We start from the raw sequence: 21,251 nt of genomic DNA, 5'->3' as shown, positions 1-21,251 counted from the left end.
GGGAAGGGCTCACTGGGACAACACACAGATCCATATAGCAGAAAGACAAGATCTGTGAGATCTCACCTGTCAGAACAGTGATTTTCCTTGTTTACACAGGCAGATCCCCATTCTGTCACTGCATGGCACAATTGTGGGTGGCCAGCAGACATAGAGTCCACTGGACCCGCTGATTGGCTCCCCCGCTGGCCAGTGGGAGCGCACGCCCACAGAAGCGAGTTCACGAGCTGACTTTCACCTACGGCGATTTGCGCAGCCGAGACACCTTTCCGCAGTATAACTGTGGCAGGTGGACAGCAAGTGGTTGAGGCCCCTTTGCCATCCCAAGTCGCACAAGCAGGAAAGTTGCATGACAAGTCCTACCCTGTGATTTCCATTGCGTACTGTTAATATCTGTGCGACTTCATAGTAGTCCCTGCACTGCTTTGGTCCGACTTTGACGTGACTTGAGGCAATACTTGTGTCGTCAGTCATGCTACTTTTAGGTCTTACAAGTGCGAACGGGGCCCAAGTTCCAATTTTAAGATTGTCTTGCAGCGCCACTTGGTGGTAAAGTTTGATGTTGCAATTAGCCCTAAAATGCAATGGTTCTCCGCTATCCTCTTCGATGATCAGAATCCAATTTGGTTCCGTGCTTTCATTTTGCTGTAACTTTGAAGTGTTGAGTCGTGCTGCGTTTGATTTCCACCTCTGAACCATTCATGCAATGTTAAATCATTCATATAATATCATTGCCACAAAGGTCCTGCTTATATTACACCTTCATTACCGTAGGCGTCTTTCATCCCTACCCCAGCTAGTGAAAAGAAGCGACCCAATAGAGAGCTGTACATTACCTGCCTTGGTAATGATCCCTTGAATTAGAAGTAGCTGCAATTAGAATGTGTTGTGTTGGTGAGAGGGAAAGATTGCTTTTGAGAACATTTTTTAGTAGAGGTGCAGCTCCTGCAGGAAAAATAGAAAAAAAAAATAGAGGAATAGACTTAGAAAATAGAAGTTCTGATCATACGTTGTCCCCATCCCCCGCACAGCAGAAATGTCTTCTCTTCTATTGCAGCAATCAGTAGAAGAATGTCAACGAAGAGATGGAGTAAAGTTTGCTTTTGATTTATCAAACGGCTATGTAGTTTTATCTAACTCTAAGTATTTTGTTGTTCCTGAGAATATATTTCAATTTCTCCAAATCTCCAGAAGCACTTCAACCACTTGCCCTCCGGAAGGTTTTACTCCCTTCATGACCAGGCCATTTTTTGCCGTTTGGCACTGCGCTACTTTAACTAGCAATTGCGCTGTCATGCGACTCTGTACACAAATTCAATTTTAGAATTTTTTTTTTAAACTCCGAGCTTTCTTTTGGTGTTATACTGTTTTTTTTAACTTTGTGACAAATGAAAAAAAAAATTAAAATTAAAACAAAAAACGATTTTCTACTTCCTCCTATAAAACATAGCTAAAAAAAATTGAAAAGAACAAACATTTTCATGAATTTGGGTGAAAATGTGTTCTGCTACATGTCTTTGGTAAAATAAATCCCAATAATTGTTTATTATTCAGTTTGCATGAAAGTTATAGCATCTGGTATAATAGATGCCTACCTTTTTTTTTTTTTTTTTTTTTTTTTTTTTTGTGTGTATGTGTATATATATATATATATATATATATATTTTTTTTTTTTTTCTAATACTAGTAATGGCAGTGATTAGCGACTTATAGTGTGTATGTGATAGTGTGGCATACAATCTGACATGGCTGACGCTGGCCTGAGGGTACAATAACTGATACTGACATCAATACAGTGATCAGTGGTAATACTATACACTGTCGCTGTACTAATGGCACTGGCTGGGATAAGGTTAACATCTAGGGGCAATCAAGGGGTTAAATGTGTGCCTAACAACTTCTACTGTTTATGTTCTGCTTTTACTAAGCGATTTTGCTGTTTTTTTTTTTTTTTTTTTATTTCCCCCTGCTTTGCAGGGAGTAAAAAACAAAGACGGAAGATCAGTGTTTTGCAGCTCTGTGATGTTTATAAAACGCAACCCACTTCCCCTGAATCCTTGAGCTGATCAGCGACCCCTGGCGATCATTGCACGGTACTTGCTGATCGCCCTGAGCTGTCACAGCACAGATGAGGTGGCAGGCGAAACGCGTAGCACAAAATTAAATATTTAAAAACCCAAAAACTGACAGGGGTTATAACCCAACATTTCTGAGGGAAAAAGGTTTGCCTTTAGTTTTACTGTAAAGCTGAACTCCATGTGTATGGATCTTTATTGCATACTTACAGTGGTCCATCTGGGCTCCATTAGAATTTCAGGGGTGTGGAATTTTGTTTAGAAACCACCTTGTCCAAGGGACTAAATCTGGGTCTCAGTCTACTTGTCCCTGATAAATATATATATATATATATATATATATATATATATATATATATATATATATATATTTATATTTAGCTCTCTCTCTATATAACCAACCACTTGACACTATATTATATTTTTTGCCAGGATGGAGAATATGAAGGGTTGATGTTTTTTATTAGGCAGAGGAGCTTTTAGGAATGTCTGGAGCTTTTGAAAAGGAAAGAGGCTTTATGGTGACTAACAATTTATTTTTTAAAGGTTTTTGTTTTTTTTGCTAGAAAATTTGTTAGAACCCCAAACGTTGGAAATGGCTGCACGATTAATCGCCGTATTGATTCAACCCCTCACGATCTTAATCTGGAATTTCCATGATTCAGTGCACAGCAGGTCACTACTCACAGCTGACAGATGTTTATCACAACATTGCTCAGTGCTGAGATAAAAAGAAACAATGTATCATTTGGTTCTTTTAGATCAAAGGGATGAAGGTTGGTCTGTAAATTAGGGCAGTTTAACCGCTTAGGCCCCTTTCACACATGCGGATGATATGTCCGTATTTTATCCATCCGTTTGCGGATGAAATACGGGCATACATGCATCCCTATGGGATAGCGGGTGTCTGCGGATGAGCATCCGCAGACACCCGCTATTGTCGGCCTCCGCAACTGTCCGATTCTGCAGACGGAGGAAAATCCTATTTTTCTGTCCGTCTGCAGATCGGATGAACACGGACAGACGGTCCGTGCTCATCCGATCCCCATAGAGGAAAGCGGAGAGCTGACAGGGCGGTCCCTGCACAGTGTGCGGAGACCGCCCTGTCCGCAGCCGGCTCAGCGGGGACAACGGAGCGATCCCCGCTGAGCGAGCGGATCATCACGGGGCGGATCTTTACTGATCCGCCCCATGTGAAAGAGACCTTAGAGGGACTTGACAACCACTTTAACATGTATAAACCATCAGCACTGCCTCCTATTGTAGTGTCTACCTCTGTGTATGATTTATAAAAATAAATGCAAATAATCCACTTCAGAGCCGAGATCGCAATCACATAACTGGCCGGATCTCTCCTTTACCCTTCTGAGAGATGCAGTGGGCTGGGCCAAGATTCCCCTGCTGATGTCAGTTGGGAGAGGAGGGGGACCCTCCTCTGTATCCCAACACTGTATATAATATACAGACCAGTCTGTACCCGGACTCTGTACACATACTATGTTATGTATACACCAGTCTGTATATGATGCACAGTACAGTGTCAGGTGGTCTGTATATAATGTGCAGTGTCTGTGTATAAGACTGGTCTGTACCTAATGCCCTGTGCTGTGCCCACCCTGTGTTGCCTCCTCCTTCCCCCACCAGCTGTCACCTCTGCCCCATGTCTTTCATAGATCCTCCCATCCCACAATCCTTATTTCACCCCATCCTCAACTGCCCTCACATACCCCTCTACTCTCCCCCCCGCCCAACTCCTTCATAACCCAAAACAACCCCCCCACCACCTTACGCAATAGGAATTGGTATCGGCTAATACTTGCAAAAAAGTATAGGGACTCGGTGTTAAAGAAAAAAAAAAAAGTGTGTGTGTGTATATTTTACAGTATTATGTTCAAACATGACGGTAACAAAGCATCTGAGAGACTGGTGGAAGTGACCTGAGACAATCCGATTCTGTCTTTTATATAATGGGAGAATTAGTTATAATTGAAAGCTCAGAAATGGATGCGATGTCTGCTGAGCTCACAATGCAGGACATACAAGCTAAAGGGATTAAGAGAAGTATGAAATAGTAAAATACAGAAGTGCTTGGCTTCCATCTGGACCCCAAAGTGCATGCTTTAAAAAAAATAATAATAATTTCAAGAGCATGTAAAGTGTATATTTTTCTTTTAGTGTTATCACAGCGAAGTTGTTTTTTTTTATTTATTTTTTTTTTTTTTTTGTGCAGGTAAACTAGAAATGCTGCTTATGACTCTCTTGTGTTTTCCGTATACAGGGGGTCCCCGGGTTACAAACAAGACAGGGACTGTAGGTTTGTTCTTCAGTTGAATCTGTCTGTTTTGTAATTTGGAACAGGTATATTTTTTTAAAGCGGTAGTAAACCCGCACAATTTTTTTTTTTTTTTTTTTTTAAACCTGCAAAGCAAAAGGCATAATGAGCTAGTATGCACCGCATACTAGCTCATTATGAAATACTTACCTTAGAACGAGGCCCCGACATCTGGCCCGATCCACGCCGAGGGAGCTGACATGCTCCCTCAGCGTTTCTTCTGGGTATCGTGGCTCCGGCGCTGTCAGTGGCCCGAGCCGCGATATCGTCACTCCCGCGCATGCGCGCGGGAGATTTCATTCCGGCCGCCGGCCACTGCCGGATTTTCAGGCCGAGAATCCCCTTGTGCGCATGCGCCGCTGCAGTCAGCGGCGCATACCGAGGGGGATATCTCCTCCTAAACCGTACAGGTTTAGGAAATATTTTTTTTACCTACAGGTAAGCCTTATTATAGGCTTTCCTGTAGGTAAAAGTTTAAAAATCGAGTATACAACCACTTTACGTGTAGCTCCAGCCAAAACTATTTTTAAGCTTTTTGGATAACATAGGGAAGGGTTATCGCCCCTGTAACATTTGTTTAGCTGTATGCGCCCCTGTACAGAAGATTTCACCTCACTTTCTGTACCAATGATAATTGGATTTTGAAAATTTTGGGCTGTTTGGCAAACAAGGATTGGTGATAAAGCATCAGTGGAGACACCTTTTTCCCATATTAATTCTTACAGGAGAGAATTTCCCTTCCTAGGGGTAGATTTCCTCTCACTTCCTGTTATCTCCCTCAGTTTGTAAGTAGGGGACCCCCTGTACAGACAGCAGGTGCACCTCTGAAATCCATTTTTAAGTTTTCCTTGGTTGTCTTGTGTTTTTTTTTAAAAGAAAAATTGTATGCAGAGCTCAGTAGTTCAACCTTTTAAATTTATACACCGTAGTAGTGAATGAGTCAAAGCAGTGTCTCCTCCCTCTCACTAGACTTCTCCTGAATAGCTTTCTTCTAGGTTTTAGTGACAGGATAAGTTTTGAGGAAAAGGGCAACAGCTGTCTCTTTTAGAAAACCCATAGTGCTTGGGGAATTCTTTGTCATCTGTAAAAGTGGTTGTAAACCTTTACATATACCCAGTGAAGTGACTGGCTTCAGGTGATACACGGAGATGGAACTAATCCTACACAAGTTGTACCTGTCTATCTGCAGCATTTTCTTCTACATCTGTTCAAAGTTCTGAATTTTAAACCTTGTCTGAGCATTCAGAAAAGGGGCGGAGAGCTTAAGTTACTCAGTGAGGAGAGCTCTAAGAGCTGATTGGAGGAAAGGGACATACCCCCCTTCACACAGTAACAGAACTGAGGCTGTCAATCACAGGCTGTGTGTTTCTATTATATATGTTTCTATTAAGGGATGTTTTACTTTCCTTTTATAATTGGAATAAAAGTGACAAAAAAATCAATAAAAAAATGAAAGCACCCTCCAATCCCTCTGCGCTTGAAGTGAACGCATACCTCAGTCTTGCACACTATGTAAACTGTGTTCGCACCACATATGTGAATTATTGTCGCAAACGTTAGAGTGAGAACAATAATTCTAGCACTAGACCTCCTCTGTAACGCTAGCTAACCTGTAAAGGCATTTAAAACGTTGCCTATGGAGACTTTTAAGTACCATAATGAAGCGTTACATGTTGGGTATCTATTTACTGGACGTAACGTTGCGTTTCATATTTTACAAAAAAAAGTATGTGTGTGTGTATGTATATATATGTATGTGTGTGTGTGTGTGTGTGTGTATATGTGTCTGTATAATAAATATATATAATGTGTGTGTAATTTTCATTATTATACATTATATAATACAATGTGTGTGTACGGGTACTCCATAACAGCTGCTCTCGCACGGGCCCGCACCGTTTCCTAGGACACAGTTTACCTATGTGATCGGCTGTGTCAAACCACAGCCTGTCGCATGTAAACGCGAAAGTGCTGTTTATTGGCTCTCCTCACCTCACACTGACATTGAGATTGACATTGACATTGACACGGCATCTCCTCGCAGGGGAGACCAGTACAGGTAATGATCATCGCTGCCCTGATTACAGTAAAGCCCCAGCAGTGCCCATTAGTGACACCAATCAGGGCCCACTAGTGATGCCTTTCAGCACCTGCTCATCAGTACCACCTGTCAGTGCGGCATATTAGTGCCTTCTCATCAGTGCCATCTAAACAGTGGCCATAAGTGCCGCCTCATCAATGCCCATCAGTGAAGGAGAAAAATTACTTATTTTACAAAATTTACTGACGAAGTACAACGTTTTTTTTTCTTTCAAAAAATCTTTTTTGTTTGTAAAAAATAAGAAAAACCCTGCAGTGATTAACCACTTGCTTACTGGGCACTTAAACACCCTTCCTGCCCAGACCATTTTTCAGCTTTCAGTGCTCTCACACTTTGAATGACAATTACTCAGTCATGCAACACTGTACCCAAATGAATTTTTTGTCCTTTTTTTCCCACAAATAGAGCTTTCTTTTGGTGGTATTTGATCACCTCTGGGGTTTTTATTTTTTTGCGCTATAAATGAAAAAAGACTGAAATTTTTTTAAAAAAAACGCATATTTCTTTGTTTCTGTGACAGAATTATGCAAATTATTAATTTTTCTTCGTAAATTTTGCCCACAATTTATGCTGCTACATATCTTTGGTAAAAATAACCCAAATTAGTGGATATTATTTGGTCTTTGTGAAAGTTAGAGAGTCTACAAGCTGTGGAGCGAATCGCACAAAATTGATCACATCTGATGTACTGGTGGCCTATCTCATTTCTTGTGACCCGAACAAGTCAGGAAAGTCAGGAAAGTACAAATACCCCCCAAATGACCCCTTTTTGGAAAGTAGACATTCCAAGGTATTTAGTAAGAGACATGGTGAGCTTTTTGATGTTGTCATTTTTTTCCCACAATTCTTTGCAAAATTAAGATTTTTCTTTTTTTCCCACAAAATTGTCATTGTAATAGGGTTATTTCTCTCACATGGCATGTGTATACCACAAATGACACCCCCCAAAAATTCTGCTACTCCTCCTGAGTATTACAATACCACGTGTGTTGGACTTTTTTACAGCCTGGCCACATAGAGAGGCCCAACATGCAGGGAGCGCCATCATGTGTTCTAGGAGCATAAATTACACATCTAACTTTTTGACTATTACACTTTTGAAGGCCCTGGAGCACCAGGACAATGACACGTGGCACTGATGACATGGCACGGATATGTGGCACTGATGACAGATGGCACTAATACGTGGCACCGATGACGCGTGACACTGACAACAGATGGAACGTGACACTGACAGGTGGCACTGATGACAGATGGCACTAATATGTGGCACTGATGACACGTGGCACTGATGACACATGGCACTGGGGGCAGGTGGCACTGGGGGCAGGTGGCACTGGGGCGGATGGCACTTATTTTAACTTTTTTTACACTTACAGCCGCTGCAGCCGTTCATCTCTCCCCTCTCACACGCTGTCTGTGTGAGGAGGGAGAGCGCGCGCTGAGAGTTGATCTCATATGTTTACATATGAGATCATCTCACATTGGACATGCCGATCGTGCTGTAAACGGCCGCTGTGATTGGCCGTTTACAGCGATCTGTGTTTGCCTGTCTCCGGGGGACACAGCAAACACAGAACTTCCCCGATGCGTGCCCGCGGCGGCGCGCATTGCGGAAGTAAACAGGACGGCCTCCCAGACGCAAGCGCCTGCTCTATAACCGTCATTCGGCTATAGGGCGGGTGGGAAGAGATTAAATACCACCAAGAGAAAACTTTGTGTGAAATAAAATGATAAAAATTTAATTTGAGTACAGTGTTGCATGACCGCGCAATTGTCATTCAAAGTGTGATGGTGCTGAAAGCTGAAAATTGGCCTGGGCAGGAAAAGAATGAGTTCCCGGTAGGCAAGTGCTTAAAGACATTAATCCTAATATTTGGGCTCCATTCACACCTAAGAGTTTCTATTTACTAGCGATTTTATTTATTTATTTTTTGCAGGTTTCTACCAGCTTTTTTTAAAAGCTTTTTTAGAAGTGTATTACAAGCGTTTTACCACTTCAGGCATTTTTGTTTAGCCAATAGAAAGCACTAGGGGGAAGAGAGGGAGAGGAAATTGGTAGTGGAGAGCTGCTATTTAAGCATTTTTACAAGCAATTTTCTGCTTATGTCAGGCTATTGTCTATGGGGCCAAAAAAATGCTTGTAATCTGTAGTGTTGCCAAAAAGAAGGTTGTATACTTTTTTAGCTTCAGGTGACAAAACGCTCATATGGCCATTAAAATGAATGGGAATTTTACTCCATGCTATCTACCCCTCTAGCTCTGATCAGTGCTGCAGCTGCCAGGGAGACAAAGGCACTTACTACCACATTTATTGGAGCTGCCCCAAGATGGCGCCCTTCTGGATGGCAACTCAGCACTTGTCCCACATTCTTGGGGTACAGGTCCCCATGACGCCAACATTTTTCCTACTTGGCGTATCGCCATTACAAATTGCCAAACCATCCAAGAAGCTACTTAGACATGTCCTGACAGTTGTACGATGCCTGGTTGCCCTCAACTGTAAATGGCGCTCCACACCCTCCCAAGAAGATCTGTACGCCAGAATAAAAGATGTGGAGCTAATGGGAAAAATGACAGCTAGATCACAGGATAAAATGTCAAAAACTGTTTATTTAACTACTTCCCACCCAGCCAATGTGTATCTATCAGGCCGGGTGGGAGCTCTCTCCTTCTGACTGGACATTCCTGAACGTCCTTCAGAAGGAGGGGGCTTCAATTGGTTCACTTGTCACAGGGTGATACAATTGTTTATCCACACACGTTTATTATAATTTGGTGTCACTTAATGTAAGAGATGGTTATAATTTATATTTAAGCGCCACTATTTATTATTTTTTCCTTTTTTAGTTTTAAAGGTAAAAATACTATTTCCAGATTACAGGATAGGTTGGAAATGCATGACAAGGTCTGGGAGGAGTGGCACTGCCGGGAGGACTCGCCCTGAGCCGATGGTTGACCTACTACCTTTCCCATCTTCTTTCTTACCTTACCTCTTCGACTTTCTTTATCCCTTCTCTTTTCTATCTCTTCCTTTGTCTCCTCTCACACTCTCTCATAGCCTATGGCAAACTTTAATTAGTATCTAACCGTTCATAGTATGATTTAGCAATGTTCCTGGAATAATTACTGCTACCATGTCTATACTGGCTATATTCCTGCCTTTAGTAATGCCTGGAACTTACTGTGTTCTGTTTATGTTCATTTACCTGCTGACGTAACTAATAAAACTATTATTTGAAAAAAAAAATTAAAAATGAAGGGGATTTTGCTTGTTGAAGCTTCAGAGCTGAGCGTTTTTTACAAGCTGAAAAATGCTCAAATGTGAACAGGACCTCCAAAGTGATACTAAATAATAAAAAAAAAAGTGTCATACTTGCCTCCACTGTGCCGCTCATTTTGCACAAAGTGGCCCAAACTTTCTCTTCTGGGGTCCCTCGGGGACGCTCGCGGCTCCTCCTCACATTAGATGACCCCCTGGGAGACGTGCTCTCACGAGGGGCTTAAGGATTACCTTGCGTGCCTGCTCCAGAGTCATTCAGGCGTCCATAGAATCTGAATGTATGACTTGGCACCGCCCCCTGGTCCCGGGGTCATTGGTTTTGATTGATAGTAGCGTGAGCCAATGGCTGAGCTGTTATCAATCTATCCAATCAAAGCCGGGACTCCATGGAGAGAAGGATGGCACGTCCCCGCCAAAGAAGATGAAGTGGCTAAGTAAAATGGGGGGGCTGGAGGGCCAGTGACAGCCAGGGTTTTTTTTTTGTTTTACCTTAATGCATAGGATGCATTAAGGTAAAATAATACAAACCTTTACAACCCCTTTAATTTTCTGCCCTTTTCACCCTTCTAATGCTATGTGTACTTCCCCAATACAGGTCGCACATCAGCAGACAATCTGGACCAATAACTAAGGCCTATGTCAGGCTGGACAATGTTCCCATCTGCTGAAACAGGGGTCTCAAACTGGCGGCTTTCCAGCTGTTGCAGAACTACAAGTCCCATGATGCGTTGCAAGGCTGACTGTTACAAGCATGACTCCCATAGGCAGAGGCATGTTTGGACTTAAAGTTTTGCGGCTGGAGGGCCACCAGTTTGAGTCCCCTGCTCTGAAGCTCGATCCTCTGTAAATGCATCCTTTCCATAGGCCCTCATGTATAAGCTGTCTATATGCCGGCCTTCAGTAAAAAGGCTTCCCCACTGGGGTCTGTGGCCCCCACACCCTTTAGCCTCCTCTCCCTGGCAGGAAAGGGTCTTCAGCCAAGGTCATATGTCCATTAGTAAATGTGAAATCTGTGTAAAGTGATGCTGATGAGATTACTGTTGAAGTACATTCGTCAAATTTCTGCTAATGACGGACCATTTCCTGGTCAAAACACTAAGTGCATCTCTGTACATTGTTCTGTGTGATCACGTGTGCCGCTGCATTACCATTGTGCATCAGTTTGATTCCCCACATTTCAATAATACTCCGGAGACTATCCTTACTCTTAATGCAACACGAGTACGGTTGCTGGAAATGCCATAGTGATGGACACATGATGAACACGCATATTGACAAAGTGTGTGTGCACCTGTATGGTGGCCACATACTTGACATGGGGAGCTTATGGAATGCTTGCAGTAGGCTCAGGAATATGGGCATTGTCTAGTTGCTAAGCAAGCTTGCTTTAAAGCACTAGGGCCCTGTCTATGCAGTTTGTAGGCTTTCATGATGTTCTGGGGAATTTTGCCGGTGCTGCCAGGGGCTTTATTTGCCACAAATGTATCCTCCAAAGGCCAATAAACAGAAGTTTGTATTTCTGTGCTCGCCAGAAGACTTCTAGGCACTTGCCATGGTTCAGACCTCGAGGTTGAGCCACCCTCTACCGCTGCACCCGGTATAGTCTTCTGCTTCAAAGTTCCATGTGTTGTGCATTCAGAGATGACATTTCTGCATACTTTAGTTGTAACAAGTGGTTATTTGAGTTACTGATTCCTTTCTATCCTCTCAAACCTTTCTCCTGACATCAACGAGGCGTTTTCGTCCACACAACTGCCGCTCACTGGATATTTTCTCTTTTTTCGACTTTTTCTATCTCTGTAAATTTGTAGAGATATTTTTGGCTGATTAGTAATTTGTGTTACCAAGCAATTGAATAATAAAAAAAGGGGGCAATTGGGGAACTTGGGACTTTGAGTGAAGCCATGGCTGGGTAAAGTCATGTGCCTCCATCCCTATCATCTGTAAATAAAAGCTTCACCGCGGCAGGGGGCGGCGGTGATGCAAAAAGAAAAAAGTGGGACTTTAAATGAAGCTCAGGATGACAAAAATGAGTAAAATGGTGGAAAATAAGGATTTAATAATGCGTGAAAAACAAGTTTACATACAATTCATTCCATGTATACAAAAATGCACCCATAACATGGTGTCAATCTGCAACCTGGCAATAATTGATAATAACATATTTACAACCATTAATATTCAGAGTAAAATAAAGGGGACCACCATACTCATAGTTGGATACAAATGTTAAGATAATAGCATCTGCACTGTCAATAGGCTCAAAAACCCAAATATGTTGGAAGAAGTATAACACATATCATGATGGTTATGTAGTTCATACATCAGTAGCTCGACGCGTTTCGCGGCTTTAAACCGCTCTTCAGGAGCAGACATGTAAGATATCTGCAATAGGAAAATATTTATAGGTAAGTATATTAAATCAGGGTAGGGGGGGATGGATAAAGCCCCCCAAAAATCCGTATAAGACAAAAATGGCTTACAAATATGTGTGCACTGGAAGGCAGGGCGCCAAAGACCCCAGGCCACCCCAGAGCATCGGTGTCGGGAGCCGAGAGGGCATGTATAGGGCGGCGATCATCACAGGCAGGCGTCCGGGGCGAGCTCCAAGCACCCCTAGTGTGAATGTGAGAACTGGTGAGGTGTGGTGAAAACAATAATTGAAAACCAATTGGTTTTCGCTGCTACTGTTAGAGCGAGAGCAATAATTCTAGTGCTAAATCTGCTTTGCAACTCTAAATGGGTAACCTGTAAAGGCTTTTAAAGCGTCGCCAATGGAGAGTTTTAAGTACCAAATTTTGTTGCTGTTCCACGAGCATGTGCAATTTTAAATTGTGACATGTTGGGTATCTATTTACTCTGCTTAATAACATCATCTTATACATTCTACAAAAGAAATTGGGGTAATTCCCCCCCCCCCCCCCCCCCCCCCAAAATATTTTTATTGAAAATTTGTAATTTACAAGCCTCAAACAGTGTTTTGTTTTTTTATTTCATTAAAGTGTATTTTTCCCAAAAAAAACTTTGCAAAACTGCTGGGCAAAAATCGTATAACATAAAAAATTGTCATGATCACCATTTTATTTCCCAGGGTTTTCTGCTTTAAAAAAAAAAAAAATTGTATGTTTTGGGGGTTAGAAGTAATTTTCTAGCAAAAAATACTGAAAAAAATTTTTTCTAGCAAAAAATACTAAAGTGGTTGTAAACCCTTACCATCCACTTTGACCTACAGGTAAGCTTAGATTAAGGCTTACCTGTAGGTCCAAGAAATATCTCCTAAACCTATACGGTTTAGAAGATATTTGCCAAAAGACAGCCACTGCTGTCTACGGCGCATGCGGCGTGCAGGCGCACTGAGCGCACCGCTGTCAACGGCGATATGCTGCGAGTGGCGGCTCCCGTGCGCATGCGCGGGAGTGAAGTCATCGCGGCTTCATCGAATGACAGCGGTGCAGCAGCGAGACCCACCGAAAAGATGGATGCTCTGGATTACAGGAGACAGCGGTGACATCGCTGGCTCCTATGTCAGGTAAGAGACACATAATAGACTACTATACGATTCATAGTAGTCCATTATACTTGACCGTTGCAGGGAATCAGAGGAAGTAAACTCATCAGGGTTTACTTCCTCTTTAAACACTAAACCTTTTTCTGACATTTGCTAGAAAATTACTTTGAACCCCCGAACATTATGTATATTTTTTTAGTAGAGACCCTAGAGAATAAAACGGTGGTTGTTGCATTATTTTATGTTGCGCTGTATTTGTGCAGCGGCCGTTCAAATTATAATTTTTGAGAGAAAATTTCACTTTAATGAATAAAAAAAAGCAGTAAAGTTATTCTCATTTTGGCCAGAATCATGCAGTCTAGTAGGAAAGCATGAATTGCAGTGAGAGCCCTGAGGTGTTTTTAACTCCAAGCAAGTTGTAGCTCCGTTGTTGGGTGAGCTACAGAATTGGCAGCTTTAGCAGTAGAGAAATGTCTTGTTGCTATAAATCTCTGCTACTTAGCTGATAGTGACGTGACCTTAAAAGTAATTGATTGGCATGTCTAATATAAAGATCGAATTGTGTGTGTAGAAAAGAAATTGCTTTGTATTTTCCTTTCATTTTTGTCATAGTACTTTGAACTGTGAATTAGTGGAGAGTGGATTATTTGATCAGTATTCCGACATTTTATTACTTTTCTACAATCATTCTCTAAACGTTGGTTCCCTGCTTAGCTAATGCTCTATGGTAATTCAGAATACAGGCTGCTAAGTGTTGAACGGGCAAGAAAGTGCACTCACCTGTTCTATTCTTTCAACCCTAATTATGTCGCTTGTAGGAGGCGTCCTTTTTCAAAGTCTTTATTTCAAGCATTTCTCTTAGCAGTAACGAGCTAATGGCGGGATTTTCTTGTGATTGCAGTTGTTGAATGGGGTGACGATGTCCACACGATCACAGAAGATGAAGCCGTCATGCTGGTGAACCATCAAGCGACAGGAGACGTCTGCACGTTAATGATGTGCTTACAGGACAAAAGCCTGGTATGATGTCTCTTTATGGAAAGTGATTGTGTGGTGGGGAGAAGTTCCTTTCTAATCAGTGATGTTCAGTATGAAGTTCTTTGTGCTTACATAAAGAGTTATTAATGAAGATCTAACTTTCTTCATAGACCTGTCTGAGCAATGAACTGCGTTTGGATCTGTGCAATTTATCTATTTTTTTTTTTTTTAAATGTACACTTTATTTCCAAAAGTATTGGGATGCCTGCCTTTACACGCACATGAACTTTAATGGTGTCTTAGTCTGTAGAGTTCAATATTGAATTGGCCCACCCTTTGCAGCTATAACAGCTTCAACTCTTCTGGGAAGGCTGTCCACAAGGTTTAGGAGTGTGTCTATGGGAATGTCTGACCATTCTTCCAGAAGCGTATTTGTGAGGTCAGGCACTAATGCTGAAATAGAGAGCCTGGCTGACAGTCTCCTCTCTAATTCATCCTAAAGCTGTTCTATCAGGTTGAGGTCAGGACTCGGTACAGGCCAGTCAAGTTCCTCCACCCCGAACTCACTCATCCATGTCCTTTATGGACCTCGCTTTGTGCACTGGTGTGTGGTCATGTTAGAACAGGAAGGGGCCATCCCCAAACTGTTCCCACAAAACTGGGAGCATGAAATTGTCTTGTTATGCTGACACCTTAAGAGTTCCCTTCACTGGAACTAAGGGGCCAAGCCCAACCCCTGAAAAACAACCCCACACCATAATCCCCCCCCCCCCCCTTTCACCAAATGGTTTGGACCAGTGGCCAAAGCAAGGTCCTTAAAGACATGGATGAGTGAATTTGAGTTGGAGGAACTTGACTGGCCTGCACAGAGTCCTGATGAATTGGAGCGCAGACTTGCGAGCCAGGCCTTCTCATCCTCCTCAGTGCCTGACCTCACAAATGCGTTTCTGGAAGAATGTTAAACATTCCCATATATGCACTTTTAAACCTTGTAGACAGTCTTCCCAGAGGAGTTGAAGCTGTTATAGCTGCAAAGGGTGGACCCACTCAATATTAAACCCTACAGACTAAGACTGGGATGCCATTAAAGTTCATGTGTGTGTAAAGTCAAGTGCCCCAATACTTTTGGTTATATAGTGCCTATTGGGTGGTACTGGAAAAGATTGCTTGTGGCAATTTAAAGCTTCAGGAAAAAGTTCAACATATATATTCCTCAATGCGACAAAAGATGTATGAATACACCTTGTGTGCACCAAATAACCTTTTAAAGACCTAGTTATCCCAATTGTACAGTACAGGTCACAGGACTGGTATTCAAAGATTGTGGCTGCTATACTGCTACCTTAATATTGAACCCTATGGACCAAGAATGGGATGCCATTAAAGTTCATGTGCGTGTAAAGGCACATTAACTTTCCCAGACCCTGAAGACCCCTTATGGGGTATGGACAAAGCCTGGACCTTTTATAGGCCCAGTTTCGTAGATAAGGTAAAACAAGGTTTCCTTGTATATGGAATTGGTTTCTTGCTTTAAACACTATCTGCAAGGCGCATGGCATTTAGTGGGCAGAAGATTTGGATGCTCGCTTTGTTTGAGGCACCCCCTGCCATTTTGTGTCTAACGTTTTTCAGGAAGCCCTTTTTAAAATTGGTGTTTTTTCTTCCTATCTGGACTTTGTTTCAGAAGGATGAGGTAACTGTCATGCCTCCCAGATGACATTGATCGCTCTTCTTCAGTGAAGAACTCGCCCATTACGTTGTTGCATTCTCACAGCCACAGAAACTTAGCACCTGGGTTATAGCAGCTCCTTCTCCAGACATGCAAAAGTATTCTACCCCTCCTGAACCAATGAAAACCCCACTGGGGATTTCCTCACTAACAATGGTGGATCGCAGGCACAAGGTTGTTTGGACAAGACATTCTAATAGGATGTGTACTACAAACGGCATACAGGAAACGCAGAACACCGCTCAAGGTGATGGTTGTTTCCTTGTCCAGAAACAATGTCTTCTATTGACACCATTTCTATCATCTGACTCTGGCTCCCATTCAGGAATGGCCCATCTGACAAAAGAAAATTTCTCTCACTTCTAGAACCTTTGGTTTTGCAAAGACCAGAAATGCTGCATGTCGTCTTTTTCCATGGCAAACCAAGGATTTCCCAGCACACTTGCAAACCAACTGAATTGGCCTTAACAGTTTACATTTAAAACAGAAGGTTTTGTTTGCACACATTTTCAAATATACAGTATGTATAAGTCGCAGTGCCCACGCAAAAGGACCTCTGTATATGCTGCGGTCATAACGCTAAATTTCCAGAGCCTCCCATAGTAGGAGCACATATAAGAATGAATAGATTAAGGGCAGGTATGCCTGGAGGGAGCCCACCGTTCCTTATAGACACAGGGACGCACATGATGCCCAGCAATAGTGCAAAGACATCCAATGCATCCCTACACCCAATTCATCCAACTGTACAAAAAAAGTGGCAACCACCCCAATCTATAACCGGCCTTTGCAGCAAGGTGCACATGGAAGGGCAATGCACATTGTAAACAGGATTTCCCAGAACATTTGCCACCTTGCAAAATAACCAAATTGCCTAATAGTTTACATTAACCACTTCCCACTCGGCCACTGCATATGTACGGCCGGATAGGCACGCTCTCCTGAGTGGACGTTCAGGAACGTCTCTCAGAGGGAGGGGGGATCCCGCACAGCGGTGTGATCACTATGCGCTCGCCCGGACACTGCGCATCTTAGATCAGCAGGAGGGCTCTGTGATTGGCCCTCCTGATTGCAGGCCGTCATGCGATCTAAACACCGAGCCGGTTGCTAGACGATCGGCTCCTCTCCTCACACATTAGTTGTCGTGAGGAGAGCGCATCACTGCAGCCAGCTGGTGATCAGGGAGTATGAAGAAGCAGAATACATTTTGGCTTAAATTTATAACAAAATTCAATTTTTATTGCATTTCTTTTTAAAATAGAATAACAAAAATATAGATTTTTTTTTTTTTTTTTTCCTCTCCAAATTTCCACTTTTTTCGCTTATCACAAAAAAAAAAGTGAATAAATGCCACCAAAAGAAAGCTCTATTTGTGCGAAAATGATAAAAATGTATTTTTGGTACAGCGTAGCATGACTGCGCATTTGTCATTGACCATGCGAGAGCGCTGAAAGCTGAAAATTAGCCTTAGAAGGAAGGGGGCAAAAGTGCCCAGTATTGATGTGGGTAAAAACAGAGGGTGTTTCTTTCCCCCTGACCCTGTTCTGGAATCAAACGAGAAACCTCCTTTTCCTAAAGATGTTCTGGAGTAAAGTATTGAGGACATTGACTTTGTATTGGAGGCAGCAGAGGATTTTCCAGATGCAGAATTGATGCAATGCACACTAGTTTTTGCCAAATGGCACCTAATGCTCCACAGAAAAAACGGACCCCTGTGGTTAATCAGACTGGAAAGACATATTGTGTGCTTTGAGGACTGGTTCTGACCTGAAACAGTTTATACTCCTCCTTGGCTTTTTGCTGTTATTTCTTCTAAGGAAAAGGATTTGGGAAAAGTCTAATCCTGTAGTGGACCCTGCGATTTTGGTTCTCCTAATAAAAACCTTAGTTCCTATTGAGGGCGTTCCTTCCTTTAAGGATTATGTTGATGGGTATTCTCAAGACCTCTTAAAGGCCTCAATTTGCTCTTGCAGGTCCTGCCCTGCATCTGGCCATTGCCGTCATGTGTATTTGCCAGACTAATGCCAAGTGCTCCACACACCTGAAGAGGGACCAGAAATCCGTCTTAGAAGACCATGTTTTCTCAGAAAAATTCCATCTGAATGCTTCAGCCCTATTTTGTGTTGGTGCTCTTGAGAATGTCAATCAACAAGTCTCAAGAATCGCTCTCATTTCTGCATGCTGAAAAAAACCCAGACCCTTAGGAAATTGGTGGAATTATATGGGTTCATTCCAAGGGTGGTCCTAGCAAAAGTCTTTGCCACTGTGCAACCACCTGAAGGTAGCAGCAAATGACTTGTGGTCTATAAATTCCAACTCTCTACTGAACGTAAAGTTAAGTTATTTACTACAGGTAAGTCACAATTTCTATTATTACCTTGTAAAAGTAGTAGTGATGACATCACTGTGCTGCACAATAGTCTGTTGGAGAGAAGAGCTTTGGGAGAGACCCTGCAAAAGGCAAGAGAGCTAGTAACCGGTCTTTAATATGGGAAGCTTCTGCACAGAGGGATAGTCTCACACTCTATACTGGACGGGTCTGCAATAAATACGCTAAGCACACCAAGATTCAAGTAAAAATACACCTCTGTTATTTGGACAATATTTGTTTTACCCGGAATTAATCTTTAACCACCTCCACTCTGGAAGGTTTTACCCCCTTTATGACCAGGCTGTTTTTTTTTGCTCTTCAGAGCTGCATTCTTTTAACTGGCTGTTGTGTTGTCATGAAATGCTATATGCTATTCAACTTTTATTTTTTCACACAAATGGAGATTTATTTTGGGGGTATTTGATCACCACTTTGTTTATTTTCATTTATTTTTTTCTATATAAATGAGAAGAAAAAAACATACAAAAAAAGAGGTAATTTTGGTGGATATTCACTTGCCGACCACATTATATATTATACGGCGGCAAAGTAGCTCTCCTGTGCTGGATCACATACCTAGTAAGTGATTCGGCACTTCTGGGGGGCCGGGGGAAGCACGCAGCTTGTGCTGTGATTAGATGCAACACATACTGATCAGCGGGTGCCGCCAGTGGTGATCTACTGGGACCCACTGATCGACAACGAGAAGGACTGAAACACAGCTCTGCCTATGTAAATAAGGCAGAGCTCTGTCGAGTCAGCCGGGATGTGATGGATTTTGTTTCCTTGCAAAGCAGGAAATAAAATATAGCACATCCCTTAAGCTGGCCATAAGTGGATAAACAATCGCTCGAAAAAGCGTTTCGATAAACCCAGTCATTTGACTTTAGAAAGGTTTGTGGGCGCATTTCCATTCTCGAAAGAAAGATCCGTCATGTCGGAATTTTTGTTGCATAAATGAACCATTTTCTAAACATTAGTAGGAAAATCGACCGTAAATAGTTTGAAAAAACGTACAGCCCATGTGCATTGATCAACAAAAAGTTTGCAATTTATGTCAACGATCGGTATGTCAAGTGTGGAAAACAATTGAATACAATGATGTCATTAATAGTCGTTCGACAGATCTTTATCAAACGTTATTTTTAAATGATTTTCTATCTATGTATGGCCAGCTTTAAGGCCCGTACACACAATCCGAAAATCATACGCAAAATCCACTTCCAAAGCGTCTATATTATAATCTGATTGTTAGTACACAACTTTTGAGAGCCAATCGCAACATTTCATGCAAAATTATCTGATGGGACATGCACAAACGTTTTTCTCGTACGATACAGATTGAACGATTTTCGTTCAGTCAGTACAGTTGTCGTGCGAAAATACAATACAAATGCACCACATGACATTGCTTCCAAATTTTTATTTGGCCATACAAAAATTTATGAAAGTTTAGTAACCGCTTAATTTTCTATATCAGACTAGCATGCAAAAAAAAACAATCATTCGTCTGATCTGTTTGTGTTATCCCTGGAGTTAGGAAAAAGCACCACATGGTAAACACAAAAACACTGCTTAGGCACACATTTACCCCTTTGATCGACATTGATGTTTAACCCCTTCCCAGCCAGTGTCACCAGTACAGTGACGGTGCATATTTTCAGCACTAGTCACTGTATTGGTGCCACTGGTTCTCAGTATCCGTTTCAGATTGTGTGCTGCAATATCACTCCCACTTAATATCGCTGATTTACTGTCATTACGAGTATAAAAAAAAAAAAATTATCTATAAAAATTACAGTATATATACCCATCATTTGTAGACGCTATATACTTTTTTTTGCAAACGAATCAATTTATGCTTATTGGGTTTTTTTTTTTTTACCAAAATATGTAGCAGAATACGTGTTTATTTAAGTTACTTGGAAAAATTTCTTTTTTTGGGGTTTATAGCGCAAAACAAATTGCAAAATTGGTGATCGAAAACCATCAAAAGACAGCTCTATTTGTGGGTAATTAAAAGGACGTAAACTTTGTGTGTACATCATTGCATGACCGTGCAATTATCAGTTAAACGCAATGCTGTATGGCCAAAAACGGCCTGGTCATGAAGGGTGTTTTTTATTTTTTTATTTTTTTTATAACATTAAGGCTCCATGCACACTGAAGCTCATAAACAGACATTTTTGAGAGTTTGGGCATTTTTTTGTATACCGTATATACTCGAGTATAAGCCGAGATTTTCAGCCTCTTTTTTGAGGCTGAAAGTGCCCCCCTCGGCTTATACTCGAGTCATCGCCGTCTGACTGCTCGATCAGCGTATCGAGCAGACAGACGGCGGACATACTACAATTTGAAAGCCGCGCCTCCTTCTCCGCCTGTGATAGGCGGAACACTGAATTTCCCAGCAGCCTGTGTTCCGCCTATCACGGACATCGTCTCATCCTCGTCCGTAGTACGAGGATGAGACGATATCGGTGATAGGCGGAACACAGGCTGCTGGGAAATTCAGTGTTCCGCCTATCACAGGCGGAGGCGGAGGCGGGGCTTTTGAATTTTAGAATGGCCGCCGAGGCGATCCTGGCAAGGCACGGGACGGAGGCAAGGCACGGCACGGGACGGGACGGAGGCAAGACACGACACGGGACGGAGGCAAGGAGGCAAGGCACGGCACGGGACGGAGGCAAGGAGGCAAGGCACGGCACGGGACGGAGGCAAGGAGGCAAGGCACGGGACGGAGGCTCGGGACACAGGTAGGCTGGACACACACACGGACACACACACACGGACACACACACACGGACACACACACACGGACACACACACACGGACACACACACACGGACACACACACACGGACACACACACACGGAC

The 21,251-nt window shown here is 42.4% G+C and overlaps 1 protein-coding gene across 2 annotated transcripts in view; it reads left to right on the top strand.

The window, feature by feature from the left end:
* Window positions 1–21,251, top strand: part of LPGAT1 (lysophosphatidylglycerol acyltransferase 1) — a 166,863-nt gene that overhangs the window by 93,464 nt on the left and 52,148 nt on the right. For both annotated transcript variants that reach the window (XM_077485736.1, XM_077485737.1), the window contains exon 3: window positions 14,201–14,319. In XM_077485736.1, the coding sequence (XP_077341862.1) occupies window positions 14,201–14,319 (119 nt within the window). The remainder of the gene's footprint in view (window positions 1–14,200; window positions 14,320–21,251) is intronic.

The sequence above is a fragment of the Lithobates pipiens genome, unplaced genomic scaffold, assembly GCF_037356315.1.
Source record: "Lithobates pipiens isolate NorthernLeopardFrog02 unplaced genomic scaffold, aLitPip1_a1.2 Scaffold_18, whole genome shotgun sequence".
NCBI lineage: Eukaryota > Metazoa > Chordata > Amphibia > Anura > Ranidae > Lithobates > Lithobates pipiens.
The sequence above is the reverse complement of the archived record's forward strand: the minus strand, read 5'-3'. Positions and strand labels throughout refer to the sequence as shown.